Source organism: Chiloscyllium plagiosum, chromosome 5 (assembly GCF_004010195.1).
Source record: "Chiloscyllium plagiosum isolate BGI_BamShark_2017 chromosome 5, ASM401019v2, whole genome shotgun sequence".
In the NCBI taxonomy this organism is placed as follows: Eukaryota; Metazoa; Chordata; class Chondrichthyes; order Orectolobiformes; family Hemiscylliidae; genus Chiloscyllium; species Chiloscyllium plagiosum.
Window position 1 is genome coordinate 94,525,736 of NC_057714.1, and position 17,030 is coordinate 94,542,765.

At 39.8% G+C, this 17,030-nt stretch overlaps 1 protein-coding gene across 5 annotated transcripts in view; it reads left to right on the plus strand.

Annotated features, from left to right (window-relative positions):
* The window catches only part of pitrm1 (pitrilysin metallopeptidase 1), a 61,388-nt gene that overhangs the window by 24,642 nt on the left and 19,716 nt on the right, over window positions 1-17,030 (plus strand). For 3 of the 5 annotated variants that reach the window (XM_043690648.1, XM_043690651.1, XM_043690652.1), the window contains 8 exons: window positions 1,202-1,315; window positions 1,994-2,090; window positions 2,961-3,095; window positions 8,129-8,267; window positions 13,144-13,260; window positions 14,139-14,271; window positions 14,418-14,538; window positions 16,337-16,413. In XM_043690648.1, the coding sequence (XP_043546583.1) occupies window positions 1,202-1,315; window positions 1,994-2,090; window positions 2,961-3,095; window positions 8,129-8,267; window positions 13,144-13,260; window positions 14,139-14,271; window positions 14,418-14,538; window positions 16,337-16,413 (933 nt within the window). Of the gene's footprint in view, window positions 1-1,201; window positions 1,316-1,993; window positions 2,091-2,960; window positions 3,096-8,128; window positions 8,268-13,143; window positions 13,261-14,138; window positions 14,272-14,417; window positions 14,539-16,336; window positions 16,414-17,030 lie in introns of those variants that run through there. The other 2 variants (XM_043690649.1, XM_043690653.1) reach the window with 2 other exon arrangements.

Sequence of the window (17,030 nt, forward strand, 5' to 3'; positions counted from 1 at the left end):
TCTCAGAGTCGACTGCACATGGAAAATAGTGAAGAGAATTGGATCTACTTGCAAAAAGAAAGAAATTGAAAACTGGTTTTGAGCTAAAACTTTTGCTAGCTTGTCAAATAATACTGCAGTGAGGGAATTCTATTTACTGAAAGATTGGTGTGAGAATGGAGAAGAAACCTGCCCTGAGAAAGAGACCCAATGCTAAATACACCGAGAGAACAGTGACCAGACACTGACTTGAAATTTCAAACATGTATCAAAATAGGTGGCAGCATTTGTTCAGTAGAAATGTAACACATGGATATGCACTTAGTGAGCCAAATCAAATTGCTCCAAAGAACAAAATTGCTCAGACTTCGAAAAGGTCTTGATGCCAAAATTTCCTGTTTCCAGTGATGCCACTTTAGAGTCATGAACATTGATTAGTCACATTGGTAATATGGATGAAAACCCCCTGAATTTCGAAATGCCCAACAACGAAGCTGTGTAGTAGCAAGATTTGAAAATAGTTCCTGTGAAAACCCAAGACATAAGTTTCATTGTGGTACGAGTCTACATGGTTGACAGAATAAAATTAATGTCTATGATAACTTTCAAAAGTTTTAGTGTATGTCCATGATTATGGTTGAATGGATGAGGGTGGAATGAAGTTGCGGATCAATAATGTTTGGAATGAGTGGCCTTCCTGGTGGTCCACAAGATAAAAAATTACTAATATGGGACTCCTTCAGAACTGATATGACCAGTGGAATAAAGAAGTACCTGCGAATGAATGACAGTTAGGACAGGTTGTCTAAAGTTTGTAAAGTTTGTGCTTTAACTAGGCTGACACAATCATACACTGAATGGAGTTCATGAAATTCACAAAGTGTGCAAACATGTGTGCTGCCCTGCTTGATGTTTTATGTAGCTTTGCCAACAAATCATGGGATGCTAGTGTGAACAAGCATAGTTCAGAAACTAAAAGTACCAAATCATATCCAGGGTGGGTTCCTCACAATCATGTCATAGAAAAGGAATTTGACAAGTTTCTTAATGTGTTGGTTGTTGTTGAAGGAATCTTAGAAAAGAGAATTAATTTGATAAAATACAAAAAAAAGTCACATTGATTTAATTTGTATTATTGATGCTGCTATGTTTTGCCAAACAAATACCAGCTGAGTCTTGTGGATTCTGTTATCACTTACAGTAAATATGTTTTGTTTTTCAGATATGATGGCAGCACGAGAGAGGCTTGCTTTACCATAGGGCTACAAGGTATCGCAGAACAAGACATTAAAGTTGTGAAAGAGATCATCGCCAAAGTTATAGATGAAGTAATTGAGTATGTAGCCTATTCTATAAAGTTGTGTTTTTGTTTAATTACAGGAGAACAACTTATTGAAGCTATAACATTTAATGCCATACTGACACCACACATTTACATATCCAGTATGTTCCTTTCCTGTCTCAGACATCTCAATTTTCCAATGCGGGATGATGCTGAAGAAAGGCCTATGCCTTTCTCACTAGAGGAAAGACATTTGTACAAACAGCGATCAGTCTTCCTTTTGTCTGGGCCAAATGTAATAATTTGAAATTTCCATCACCAGTGTTGATGTGTTTCAAAAGAGAACCTGCAAATTTAGATGTGAATAACATACATATCTATAATGGGTTCTATGTGACGTATTGCAAAATATAGTTTTAATAGTTTCTTTCATATGTTAATCAGACCTTGAGTGTAGTATTGGGTCTGCTGAACTCTGGCCCATCCAGTTTGCTTGGAATTGTTACCTGCAGCCAATTCATGATTACAGGCCAATCTGACTGAATTTCTTGGCATAAAAAAAGAGCAATCTGCTTGACAGTGATTGAATAGAATTGATAGGTTACCAAGCTAAAGATTCAATAGACATGTCAGAAGCAGACGTTATTATAAAGATTTGCCCAGATGTTTATTCAGATGGTTAAAATATACTTTTTATGAAAATATATTTCTCTTTATCTTTATGAATAAAAGGAATGGTTTTGAGCAAGAAAGGATTGAAGCACTCCTTCACAAGATTGAAATTCAGTTGAAACACCAGACCACCAATTTTGGACTTGCATTGGCATCAGTAAGTTTCTTTTTGTCCACTTCAGCCACAGGATGGCGTTCGAAACTGATGTTACACCCAGTCAGTATTTACAGTACATGGTTGAGTGTATTTCCAGTCAGTATACCACAAGATGGTGCTAGAAACTAACAACCTACTTTGTTGTTCAGCGCTGCCCAGTGTGATGAGAATTAGTTAATTCTGAAATATTGAAAGGGAATGTTTTAAAGTGGTTAGAATTAATTCTTCAGCAACACATTTTAAACTGCTGTTCGGTAACAATTCCACATTGTGGAAACAAAATTGTCTGAATGCCAGAAAGCAAAGTATAGATGTCAAAAAAGCATACAGCACGGAAACAGACCTTTCAGTCCAACTCGTCCATGCTGACCAGACATCCTAATCTGACCCAGTCTCATTTGCTAGCATTTGACCCATATTCCTCTAAACTCTTCCTATTCACATATCCATTCAGATGCCTTTTAAATGTCATAATTTGGCTAGCCTCCACCACTTCCTCTGGCACCTAGTTCTGTACATGCACTACCCTCTACATAAAAGCGTTACCCGTCAGGCTCGTTTTAAATTTTTCCTCTCACCTTAAATCTATGCTGTCTAGTTTTAGAACTCCCATCATAGGAAAAGAACGTAGAGAGCTTGGCTTTCTGCAAAAACTGCACTGTGAACATAAACTTGAATAATTAATCTTGAATTTGAAAGTTAAATTGCCTTACTGGATAAGAAAATAATTTGTTTAGTTATAATGTTGCCTAATTTTTAAAAACTGTAATAATGTTACTTTTTATAGATCGGATTTGACTTGCCAGCATTTAGATATTCTTCTTTAGCTGTTGATCGTGTTTTTTTCTGTTGCCTATCCTGTGAATCTAGTACATTGCTGCAAATTGGAATCATGATGGTGATCCTGTGGAGATGCTTCAGATCAGTGAAAACATGGCTAGGTTTAAGCAGTCATTGGAAGATAATCCACACTTCCTACAGGATAAAGTCAAACACTATTTCAAGGTAAATGCCAAAGGAATTACTAACCTGGTTTAGGATCTTTATAATAGCTGTTAAGCTTTGTCTGTTTCAGCTGCATTTAATACAGTTTGTGTTGTGCTCAACCTGCTTTCCGTTAGTGAAGCATTCCATATAAACTCAGGAAATTCTTGGTTATGAATTGTTGTTGACTTTTTTTACACGCTACTTTAAGAATTGTGGTAAGCAATTTTGTTTTCTGGGAATTTTTGAGATTATTTACATGACCTTTCTTGTGGGAAAGAATGCATTATTGTTGAATTCATTACTCAAAATTCTATTTATTCAATGAGAAACTGCATGTTGAATCCATTTTGGAATTTGGATATAAATTTGAAATCTGCAGAACATAGCTTTTAAAGCATTGTGAAGTGGCTGAATATAACTGCAGTGAAGGAAAGGCAATGTAGTTCCGATGAGAATTGTGTATGGCTTGGAAGGGCAACTAGAGGTGTTAGTGTTCCCATGTATCTGCTATCTTTGTCCTTCTGGTGATTTCCGCTTTCACATGTTTGAAAGCTGCTTTTTAGGGAGCCATGAAGTATTACTGTGGTGCACTTCTAGTTGGTACTGGTGCCATTGTGTCAGTAGTGAAGGTGGTGGCTGGGGTGCCAATCATGTGGACTGCTTTGTCCTAGATGATGTTGAGCTTGAATGGTATTGAAGTTGCACACATCCAGGCAAGAGGGAAAGTATTCCATCATAATCTTGCCTGTGCCTTGTAGATGGTGGGGAGGCTTTGAGGAGAATTCAAAGTTGTGCAGGTTAGGTGAATTGAACAAGCTAAATTACCCATGGTGTTCAAGAGATAGAACATAGAACATAGAAGAATACAGCGCAGTACAGGCCCTTCGGCCCTCGATGTTGCGCCGATCCAAGCCCACCTAACCTACACTAGCCCACTATCCTCCATATGCCTATCCAATACCCGCTTAAATGCCCATAATGAGGGAGAGTCCACCACTGCTACTGGCAGGGCATTCCATGAACTCACGACTCGCTGAGTAAAGAACCTACCCCTAACATCTGTCCTATACCTACCCCCCTTAATTTAAAGCTATACCCCCTTGTAATAGCTGACTCCATACGTGGAAAAAGATTCTCACTGTCGACCCTATCTAAACCCCTAATCATCTTGTACACCTCTATCAAGTCACCCCTAAACCTTCTTTTCTCCAATGAAAACAACCCCAAGTGCCTCAGCATTTCCTCATACGATCTTTCTACCGTACCAGGCAACATCCTGGTAAACCTCCTCTGCACCCGTTTCAGTGCCTCCACATCCTTCCTATAATATGGCAACCAAAACTGCACACAATACTCCAGATGCGGCCGCACCAGAGTCTTATACAACTGCAACATGACCTCAGTACTCCGGAACTCAATTCCTCTACCAATAAAAGCCAGTACGCCATATGCCTTCTTCACCGCACTATTTACCTGGGTGGCAACCCAGGGTAGCCACCATGGATGTGTAGGTTCGGTGCATTAGTCAGAGGAAATGTTGAGTAATAGGATAGGGGAACAAGTCTGGGTGGGTTACTCTTCGGAGGGTCGGTGTGGACTTGGTGGGCCAAAGGGCCTGTTTCTACACTGGAGGGATTCTACAAAGAAGGAAAGTGAGTTACTCTGCAGAATTCTGTGCCTTTGACCTGTATTGATTGCTAAAAAATTAGAATTCAGTAATGGGATGATGATGTTACGAGTAGGCCAGCATTTATTGATTGTTCATAAATGCCTAGAGGGCAGCTAACTTATAGCCACAATGCTGTGAATCTGGAATCACATGCGGGTTAAACCAGGTAAGAATGGCAGATTACCTTGTCTGAAAAAATGTAGTAATCCACATGGGTTTTTATAATAATTGGCAGTGGTCACCATTAGAGTAGCTTTTTTTTCCTGATTTCAAATTTCTTTATCTGTCGGTGTGGGATTCAAACCCATGTCTTAAGAATATTAACTTGGAGTTCTGGGTTATTAATCCAGTGATACTACCACTCTGTCATTGCCATCCTCTAGTCTGGTTTATTTTCTCATCAGTAGTAGCCCCAAGAATATTGATAGTGGAGAATTCAGCATTGGTAATGCCATTGAACATCAGGGGCGGTTTTTATTTGAGGTGGTCATTATCTGTCACATCATTGGTTTGGCTGATACATGACACTAATTAATTAATTTTGCTGCATTTGGACACCAGCTGCTCCACTATGACCTTGAAAATTCCCAATTCTGATTGTATGGTAGAAGAAATGTTGCTGATGAACTGGCTTAACATTGGGCTGAGGACACTAACTTGAATCCCTGCAATGATGGCCTGGAAATTAGATATTTTACTACCGACATTTTAGTATTTTGTTTTCACAATTTATAATTGCTTTGGCAGTTCTGGTTCAGCCATATTATTATTGAAAAATAGTATTTTCATTATAAACTTTAGAAGAGACATATTGGACTCTGAACATTAACTTTGTTTGTCACTCCATAGATGCTGCTTGACTTGCTGGATTGCTCTAGCATTTCCTGTTTTTATTTCAGATTTCCAGTGTCTGCCGTACTTTGCTTGTATTCAACTGTATTATACGTGCTGGGGTTACTTGAAGGCCAGTCGCTATAGGAATTGCAAGTTCTCTTTACTGCAAACCATAGGATATAGGAACTTTTGGCCCATCAAACCCACTCCTCCATAGTGGGCGGCACGGTGGCACAGTGGTTAGCACTGCTGCCTCACAGCGCCAGAGACCCGGGTTCAATTCCCGCCTCAGGCGACTGACTGTGTGGAGTTTGCACGTTCTCCCCGTGTCTGCGTGGGTTTCCTCCGGGTGCTCCGGTTTCCTCCCACAGTCCAAAGATGTGCAGGGTCAGGTGAATTGGCCATGCTAAATTGCCCGTAGTGTTAGGTAAGGGGTAAATGTAGGGGTATGGGTGGGTTTCGCTTCGGCGGGTCGGTGTGGACTTGTTGGGCGGAAGGGCCTGTTTCCACACTGTAATCTAATCTAATCAATGATGTCATGGCTGATCTGGTAATCCTCAGATCCTGCCTTATCCCCATAACCCTTGATTCACTTAATGATTAGATAGCAGTCTATTTCGGCTTTCAATATACTTTATGACCCAGCCTCAAGAGCCTTTGGTGATAAAGAATTTCACAGATTCATTAACCGCTGAGTAAAAATTCCTCCTCCTCTCTGTCTTAAATGAATGCCTCATTTATAGAGTCATGTACCACAGAAACAGACCTTTCTGTCCAACCCATCCATACCTACCAAGCTTCCCAAACTAAACTAGTCCTATTTGCCTAAATCTTTCCTATTTATGTACCTTTACAAATGTTTTTTCAATGTTGTAATTGTACCTGCATCTACCACATCCTCTAAAAGTTCATTCCATATTTGCACTGCCCTCTGTGTGAAAAAGTTTCCCCTGCGGTCCCTCTTTATTCTTTCTCCTCTCACCTTAAACTTATGCCCTCTAGGTTTGGACTCCCCTATCCTGGGGAAAAGACCTTGGGTACTCGTCTAGAGTCTCGCCCAAGACGTAACCACTCTGCATCCACCACGTCAAACCTCCTACGAATTCTACATTTTGATATGGACTTTCATTCTTCTTAACTCCAATGAATACAAGCCCAATCTCCTCATAAGAAAATCCATCCATACTTGGGATCAATCTAGTGAGCCTTCTCTCAACTGCCTCCATTTTCAAGCTATCTTTCCTTAGATGAGGACCAAAACTAATCACAATATTCCAGCTGTTGTCCTTTAAAATACCTTTATTTAGTTTTAGCAACACTTCCCCCTATTTTTATGCTTGATTCTCTTTGAAATAAAGGTCATCTTTCCTTTTGTCTTCCCTATTATCTGCTGAACGTAGATGCTAGATTTTTTTTTGATGAGTGCACTAGGACCCCCAAATTCCTCTGTGCTGCAATTTTCTGCAGTTTTTCCCCATATAAATAATTGTCAGTTCTTCTACTCTTCCTACCATAGTACATAACCTCACATTTTCCCACATCTGCTATGTTTTTGTCCACTCATTTAACTTGCTAATGTCCCTCTGGAGACTCCTTGTGTCATTCTCACTGTTTACTTTTGCAGCTGCTTTTGTCATCTGCAAACTTAATGATAGTACATTTCAAGTCATGAATATGAATAGTCAATGACTGTGGCTCCAGCATTGACACTTGCCATCTTGAAAATGACTCCTTTATCCCAACTCTCTATCTTTTAGTTAACCAATTCTCTGTCCATGCTACTAACACCAACACCATGGGCTTTAAATTATTGAGTAGTCATATGTTAGACACCGTATCAAATACCTTTAGGAAATCCAAAATAATTTCCTGGTTCCTCTTTAGCTATCCTGCGTTTTACCTTCCCAAAGAACTGTAATAAATTTTTCAGGTGTGATTTCCCCTTTATAAAGTCATACTGATTCTGCTTCATTAAATCATGTGTTAATAAATGATCTGCCATTACATTCTTTATTATAGATGCTAACATTTTCCCTAAGGACTCTTGGATGATTACTACTATTTCTGTAGATACTCTTTAAAGTCCTAGGATGCAATCTATCAGGTCCATGGTTGTTAATAAATGTATGATTCAAATTCCGTGAAAGAATTATGTACGAGTCATTTTGTCAAAAGACTGCTGTTAAGTTGGTCAGACACAGTCTCCGAATTAACTTCGATATCTTCAATGATTCATAATACTCTAATTGTTTTGTAATTTCACTCTTGATGCAGCATTTCCTGGTTCATTTCTTATGTCCTGTCTTTGGAGAGGAATATTAACATCCCTCGAATTCTCTGGTATGGTTTTCTTTTCAAAAGAAATCCATAATATTATTTGGTTCTTTTTGTCTGTTTTCATTCGATTCCTTGGTGATAGTATGTTTCTGTTATTTTCCATGGAGGTGGTTAGCTCAAAGGGAAAGCGCTTTAACATGAAGGCCAGGTATTTCTGAAGAGAGATTATTTTTTGTTTTATCATAATTTGTGATAATTTGTTGCATTACAGGAAAACCCGCACCAACTATCCTTGTCAATGAGTCCAGATGAAAGTTATTTGAAGAATCAAGCTCAACTTGAGAAAGAAAAGCTACAAGAGAAGGTCAATTCTCTATCGATGGAGGAAAAGAAAGAGATCTATAAAAAAGGTTTGTTATTTTTGCCAAAGTGAGGATAATATTGCCAAATTTGAGTTGCATTCATAGTTTCCTCTTAAAAATCAACTTTAAACTGAAGTTTACATTTGATCACCTTCTTCTGGTCCTGTAAGTGTTACCTATTGTTCTGGGGCACCAAGAACTTCCATTGTATGCCTCTCAAGTGGCTGGTCAAGTCTGTATGCCAGCCTCTTGTTTCATCTACAGGGCGGTCACTGTAGTTAGCACCTGATGTACACTTTTGTCACTGATGATCAACACAAGGAGCACTAGTTATGCATACCTGCCACCAAACCTGGCACCTACTCATCTGTGTGTTTAGTTCTTTAATTTGTACCTCTGTGCACCAGGATGTTTAGAGTCATAGCCATAGAGATGTACAGCATGGAAACAGACCCTTCGGTCCAACCTGTCCATGCCGACCAGATATCCCAACCCAATCTAGTCCCGCCTGCCAGCATCCGGCCCATATGCCTCCAAACCCTTCCTATTCATATACCCATCCAAATGCCTCTTAAATGTTGCAATTGTACCAGCCTCCACCACATCCTCTGGCCGCTCATTCCATACACGTACCGCCCTTTGTGTGAAAAGGTTGCCCCGTAAGTCTCTCTTATATATTTCCTCTCTCACCCTAAACCTATGCCCTCTAGTTCTGGACCCCCTGACCCCAGGGAAAAGATTCTGTCTATTTATCCTATCCATATGCCTCATAATTTTATAAACCTCGATAAGGTCACCCTTCAGCCTCCGATGCTCCAGGGAAAACAGCCCCAGCCTGTTCAGCCTCTCCCTATCAAATCCTCCAATCCTGGCAACATCCTTGTAAATCTTTTCTGAATCCTTTCAAGTTTCACAACATCTTTCCGATAGGAAGGAGACCAGAATTGCACGCAATATTCCAACAGTGGCTGAACCAATATCCTGTACAGCTGCAACATGACCTCCCAACTCCTGTACTCAATACTCTGACCAATAAAAGAAAGCATGCTAAACGCCTTCTTCACTATCCTATCTATCTGCGACTCCACTTTCAAGGAGCTATAAACCTGCACTCCAAGGTCTCTTTGTTCAGCAACACTCCCTAGGACCTTACCATTAAGTCCTGCTAAGGACTTTGAATTCCTGCTAAGATTTGCTTTCCCAAAATGCAGCACCTCATTTATCTGAATTAAACTCCATCTGCCACTTCTCAGCCCATTGGCCCATCTGGTCCAGATCCTGTTGTAATCTGAGGTAACCCTCTTCGCTGTCCACTGCACCTCCAATTTTGGTGTCATCTGCAAACTTACTTACTGTACCTCTTATTTTCGTATCCAAATCATTTATGTAAATGACAAAAAGTAGTGGACCCAGCACTGATCCTTGTGGCACTCCACTGGTCACAGGCCTCCAGTCTGAAAAACAACCCTCCTCCACCACCTCTACCTTTGAGCCAGTTCTGTATCTAAATGGCTAGTTCTCCCTGTATTCCATGAGATCTAACCTTGCTAACCAGTCTCCCATGGGGAACCATCTCGAACGCCTTACTGAAGTCCATATAGATCACATCTACTGCTCTGCCCTCATCAACCTTCTTTGTTACTACTTTAAAAAACTCAATCAAGTTTGTGAGACATGATTTCCCACGCACAAAGCCATGTTGGCTATCCTTAATCAGTCCTTGCCTTTCCAAATACATATACATCCTGTCCCTCAGTATTCCCTCCAACAACTTGCCCCCCACCGGGGTCAGGCTCACTGGTCTATAGTTCCCTGGCTTGTCTTTACTGCCCTTCTTAAACAGTGGCAGCAGGTTTGCCAATCTCCAGTCTTCCGGCACGTCACCTGTGACTATCGATTATACAAATATCTCAGCAAGAGGCCCAGCAATCACTTCTCTAGCTTCCCACAGAGTTCTCGGGTACACCTGATCAGGTCCTGCGGATTTATCCACCTTTATGCATTTCAAAACATCCAGCACTTCCTCCTCTGTAATCTGGTCGTTTTGCAAGATGTCACCATCTATTTCCCTACAGTCTATATCTTCCATATCCTTTTCAACGGTAAATACTGATGCAAAATATTCATTTAGTATCTCCTCCATTTTCTGTGGCTCCACACAAAGGCCGCCTTTCTGATCTTTGAGGGGCCCTATTCTCTCTCAGGTTACCCTTTTGTCGTTAATATATTTGTAAAAACCCTTTGGATTCTCCTTAATTCTATTTGCCAAAGCTATCTCATGTCCCCTTTTTGCCCTCCTGATTTCCCTCTTAAGTATACTCCTACTTCCTTTATACTCTTCTAAGGATTCACTCGATCTATCCTGTATATACCTGACATAGGTTTCCTTCTTTTTCTTAACCAAACCCTCAATCCCTTTAGTCATCCAGCATTCCATATGCCTACCAGCCTTCCCTTTCACCCTGACATGAATATACTTTCTCTGGATTCTTGTTATCTCATTTCTGAAGGCTTCCCATTTTCCAGCCGTCCCTTTACATGCGAACATCTGCCTCCAATCAGCTTTCGAAAGTTCTTGCCTAATACTGTCAAAGTGGCCTTTCTCCAATTTAGACCTTCATCTTTTAGATCTGGTCTATCCTTTTCCATCACTATTTTAAAACAAATAGAATTATGGTCGCTGGCCCCAAAGTGCTCCCCCACTGACACCTCAGTCACCTGCCCTGCCTTATTTCCCAAGAGTAGGTCAAGTTTTGCACCTTCTCTAGTAGGTACATCTACATACTGAATCAGAAAATTGTCTTGTACGCACTTAAGAAATTCCCCTCCATCTAAACTTTTAACACTATGGCGGTCCCAGTCGATGTTTGGAAAGTTAAAATCCCCTACCATAACCACCCTATTATTCTAACAGATAACTGAGATCTCCATACAAATTTGTTACGCAATTTCCCTCTGACTATTAGGGGGTCTATAAATACAATCCCAATAAGGTGATCATCCCTTTCGTATTTCTCAGTTCCACCCAAATAAGTTCCCTGGATGTATTTCCGGGAATATCCTCCCTCAGCACATGTACCCGTCTCAGATCGATCTCTTTCCTCACTATCTCTCTGGGTCTCTTTCCTCACTATCTCTCTGGGTCCCACCCCCCCCACCTTACTAGTTTAAATCCTCCCGAGCAGTTCTAACAAATTTCCCTGCCAGTATGTTAGTCCCCTTCCAATTTAGGTGCAATCCGTCCTCCTTGTACAGGTCACTTCTACCCCAAAAGAAATTCCAATGATCCAAAAATGTAAATCTTTTTCCCATACACCAGCTCCTCAGCCATGCATTCAGGTGCCCTATCCTCCTATTCCTGCCCTCACAAGCTCGTAGCACCAGGAGTAATCCAGATATTACTACCCTTGAGGACCTTTTTAAATTTCTGCCTAACTCTGTAATCTCCTTTCAGAATCTCAACCTTTCCCTTCCTATATCGTTGGTTCCAATGTGGACAATGACCTCTTGCTGGCCCCTCTCCCTCGTGAGAACATTCTGCACCCTCTCTGAGACATCCTTGATCCTGGCATCAGGGAAACAACACACCATTCTGCTTTTTCTCTGCTGGCCGCAGAAACATCTTTCTGCACCTCAGACTACAGCATCCCCTAACACAATTGATCTCTTGGAAGCCGACATACCCCTCGTTGCATTAGCCAGTCTCAATACCAGAAACTTGGCTGTTTGTGCTACATTCCCCTGAGAATCCATCACCCCCTTCATTTTCCAAAACAGCATACCTGTTTGAAATGGGTATATCCACAAAAGACTCCTGCCCGAGGTGCCTACCTCTCTTGCCCTTCCTGGAGTTAATCCATCTAAGTGATTGTATCTGAGACTTCCCCCCTTTCTATAACTACCATCCATCACATACTGTTGCTGTTGCAAATTCCTCATCACTTCTATCTGTCTCTCCAACCGATCCACTCAATCTGATAAGATTCGCATCCAACAGCATTTATAGCAGATAAAATCTGCAGTAACCCTTAAACTATCTTTAAACTCCCACAACTTACAAGAAGTACACTGCAAAGGCCATTTTGCTCCTTCACAATCTACAGACCCAGAAAATAACACTGTCTTATTCCTCTACAAAACACTGCACTAGTTTAAATTAATAGCTATGGCTTATATTTTATGTTTAATCAAGAGACTTATCTCCAAAAATATTTAATCAAGAAAGAACCTGCTGTACTCACTAATACAGCCTTTCTCTTGGACAGACTTAAAACAACAATTAACTTATCTGATTCTGTGTTGTGAACTTCACCCAAACCGGTTCCTCCAAGATTAGTTGTGAAATTCACTGTTTGTTAATTTTCACGGATGCCCTCCGATGTCCAGCGACATATGAATTCAAAAACAGCAAAGGCAGTAACTGTGCAGGTTCTCTCTCTCTCTCTCCTGCACTGTCCTCACCATGTGCTTCCTTTTTCTGTTCTTCTCCCTTTTAAAACTTGTTGTTTTGACTTTTTTTTCCAAAGTTCCAAAACAATGCAGCAACATATAAAACAGTAATTGCTGCTCCTGGAATTCGAGGAAATCACCTCCAGCACCCAAAATACCTCAAAAAAAAAAAGGAGCAGCTCTTACAGCCAGAAATCTTTCCCGTCCTTCGTCTTGGATTACCCAGAACACTGAAAAAAACAACTTTACATACTTGTTTTTGAAGAATACTTGTTGAACATTTAGAATATTAAGATTGACCTTGGCATGGATTGCCTTGTTCTGAAGCATTGCTTTAAATATTCTAGCAGTCTAGTTTGATTATTGCTGTATTTAAATGCTGTATTGTTATTTCCATTTTTGCAGAACTTATTTTGAATATATTATTCTCCATATGCACATTGAGTTATTACACGAATCTTTTTTATTTCCTCAGGACTGGAACTGATTGCTGCACAAAGCAGACCCCAGGATGCATCCAGTCTCCCAGCTCTTAAAGTTTCTGATATTCAGCAAACATTTCCATTGACACCTGTAGAGATGACATACATAGGTACGACTGTTAAAAGTTGGTTTTGGATTATTATGCAAGCTGCACACTCCTATAAACTTTCAATTTAGTACAACCTTGCTACTGTGCCATTTCAAAGCAAATGCAGTCACTCTACCCAAGGCTGTATTAGCATTCTGCATGTGAGCCATTATTTCTGTATAGATGCTTAATAAACCTCCAAGACAGATGAACCTGCCTGCATCCAATTCAGTTTTGCCAGTAGTGATAGAGGATCTGACTAGTGACTTCTAGGCGCTGGAAGATATGTTATTTCAGTTTTGAGACCAGTAGGATTAACTTTGTAGCTACTTAGGAGAAGCTGCAAATCTAACTATTACCTGAGGCTTCTTTTCACAGTTGTATGCAAGAGAACAGTTAGAGGTTGCAAATTATTTTATATAAATTTTTGGGCAGTAGCTGATCACAGTCTTATTATTTTAGTGTAATTGCAAAATAGTTCTATGAAAAATAACCCCAGAAAGAAGGTGATGCCAAGTAGGTCACTTAAAAAACCTTTGCTAATCTTAGATGAATTTTTGATTATGAGCAACAAACTATCAAACTTGTTTATGACAAATTCGTAGTGATTGGGCAGAATTATGAATGACAAAGATAGCGGTAACAAGGAAAAGGATTTGATTTTGAGTTATAGGTAGAGGGTGAGAGAAAGACATTGCAAATCAAACATAGCATCAGAGCAGTGGCAGAGCTGCAGGTAAAGAAGTGCTTAAAAAGTGGAGACTGAACTCATTCTTAAATTTGAAGTAAAATTTGAGAAATTTAATTGATTTCCATGTATGAGCTGTTTCAAATGTATCATTGAAACTTGGCAGTTTTGACTACAGATAAAATCTACATTCTGCTATATTTCATTTCAGAAGATGAGGTGCCTGTTCAGTATTGTAGTCAGCCAACCAATGGAGTTGTTTATTTTAAGGCTTTCACTAACCTTAACACATTACCTGAGGACCTGAAGCCATATGTACCATTATTCTGCAATGTGATCACAAGGTAAATTAATGGAGCACCCAGTTGTGTGGTGACAGTTATATTCGTTAATATCAATGATGTGATTGTTGTGTGAATTTACACATTAATGCCTTTTAAAAACTGAAGGTCCATTTTGCTTCATTATTTTGAGTATTTTCTTTATTCAGGATGGGCTGTGGGAACCTTGATTACAGAAAACAGGATCAGCAGATTGAGTTGAAGACTGGGGGAATGTCTGCCTCACCTAAGATTCTCCAAGATAATGATAATTTGGATATGTATGAACAGGTACAGCACTTTATATATTTAATGCAGAAATTATAGCAGAATATAGTACAGGAGCCAGTGACTATTTTCAGTTTGCACTTGAAAGCAGATATTCTCCTCAGCTTTAAAATAACTAGGCAACACTTTGCATATCTATTTGCAGTTACATCTCCCAAACGTGTAGGATTAGTGAATGAGGACTGTCCAGTGAGCAAAATGTAAGTCTTTTAATGACGATAAAATTCATGAAATACATGGCTAATTGCAAGTCGGAGATGACTCATTGAAAGAAATGATAGTAAGCATAGCCTTAGAAGAAACAATTACATAATTAAGTAGTCTGGAGAACAAAGGAGATGAGACAATCACTTTGCTGTCCCTTCTGATGTTTAGATGATGATACCTAATTTTTTTTGTCAAGGCTGAGGAAGAAAGCTGGGTAAATGTTTAGTTTAGAAACAATTCTAAAGTATTGATAGGTCTTCAGTACTATTGCCAGAATGTTGTCAGGGCCCATAACCTTTACAATATCCGGTGTCTCGAACCATTTCTTGATATCATGTAGAGTGAATTGAATTGATTGAAAATTGGTATCTGTGATGCTGGGGACCACTGGAGAAGGCCAAGATGGATTATCCACTTGGCTGTTTCGGCTGAAGATTGTTGTGAATGCAATACCCTTACTTTTTGCCCTAATTCATGACTGGTTGTGGCAGGACTGGAGAGCTTAGATCTGATCCATTGGTTGTGGGATTGCTTAGCTCTGTCTGTCATTTACTGTTCATGCTGTTTAGCATGCAAGTAGTCCTGTTCGGTAGTTTTACCAGGTTGACACCTCATTTTTAGGTGTACTTGGTGCTGCTGTTTACATGCCCCCCTGCACTGTCCATTGAAACAGAGTTGATCCTCTGATTTGATGGTAGTGGTTGAGTGAGGGATATGCCAGGCCATGGGTGTGTGTTGTGTTGAAGTGCAATTCTGCTGTTGTTGATGGCCCACATGTATTGAGTCTCGAGTTGCTAGATCAGTTTGAAATCTGATCCATTTAGCTTGGTGATAATGCCACACAACACAGTGGAGGGTATTCTCAATATAAAGGTGGGACTTTATCTCCACAGCGACTGTTTAGACGTCAGTCTTACCTTTACTGTCAAGGGGAGATGCATTTGCAACTGACAAATTGATAAGGATGAGGTCAGATATGTTTTTCTCTCTTCTTGGTTCCTTCACCACCTACTGCAGACCCAGTCTAGCGACTGTATTCTTCAGGACCTGACCAGTGGTGCTGCTGTGCCACTGTTGGCGGTGGGCATTGAAATCCCTCATTCAGAGTACATTCTGCACTCGTCCCACCCTTGGTGCCTCCTCCAGGTGTACTGATTCATCAGCTGAGCGAGGGCACTATATGGAAATCAGCAAGTTTCCTTCAATGTTTAACTCGAAGCCATGAATTTCAAAGGGTCTGAGTCGATGTTGAGGACTCAGATTGTACTTGTTCGAGCTGAGTGGCCCTGGCAGAATCAAAACAGAGCATCAGAGAGCTTTGTTTGAATTCCATTTAATTGATAGATTGTCAATAAAAAAAAGGATTGCCATGTTTGCATATTGAAAACTTATGTAAACTGCTTCCCTTCAAAGCTTCTAAATATGGCTACCAGTGCCATGTTGCTATTTAATTTGCTTTTTTTTTTAAATACCTCATAGTTTTCTTGTATTATTTTTGTGTTTTATTGTTGTTTAGATTTTCTGTTTCATGTATTTGGAAAATATTTACTGTTATATCTTCAAAATTTTAGCTAACTTCCTTCCTTTACAATAGGGAGTGTTATTTACTTCTCATTGTTTGGAGAGAAATCTGCCTGACATGATGCACCTCTGGACGGACATTTTTAACAAGTACGATTGATTCGAGTTTTTTTTAATTTGTGTGTAGGGGAGTTGGGTTAATGGAAGTTAGGCAGCCTTTTACTGTTAATTATTGGCCTTGCTGCCTGAGCCATGTCAATGGACATACCTTAGCGCACTTGGGTAGGTTGCAGTGTTATCATTTACCCTTCCACTGATATGACTAGTCTCCTAAAATTCTGCACGAACCAAGAATTTGCCTGATCATGTTTGATCTAACGTACATAATGCTCACTAGTGTCATTCAGCATAATCATTTAATCAATTGATTTAAATTGGAGCCTAAAGTATAACTGACAAGGTAATTTACAAAAGATTTCAATTAAGTTGAATGTTTAACATTTTTCTCAAGGAAAAGAAGGCAGTTACTGGATTGCTAATAAGTTCATATTTTTAAGACCCTTGATTTAGTATGGCAAACTGCTATAGTATGCCCTTGATGGGCTATGGTCTTTTCCCCATAACTGCAGTTTGTCTAGTAACTAAACATTGTGTTTGAATGCATTCTTTGTTCACTGAAACATGCAGTTAGTATTTGGAGAATGGGTGGTTGTTAATGCCTATTACCAAGGTGAGAAATTTGTAAGTGAATTAATCTCCTCCACAAG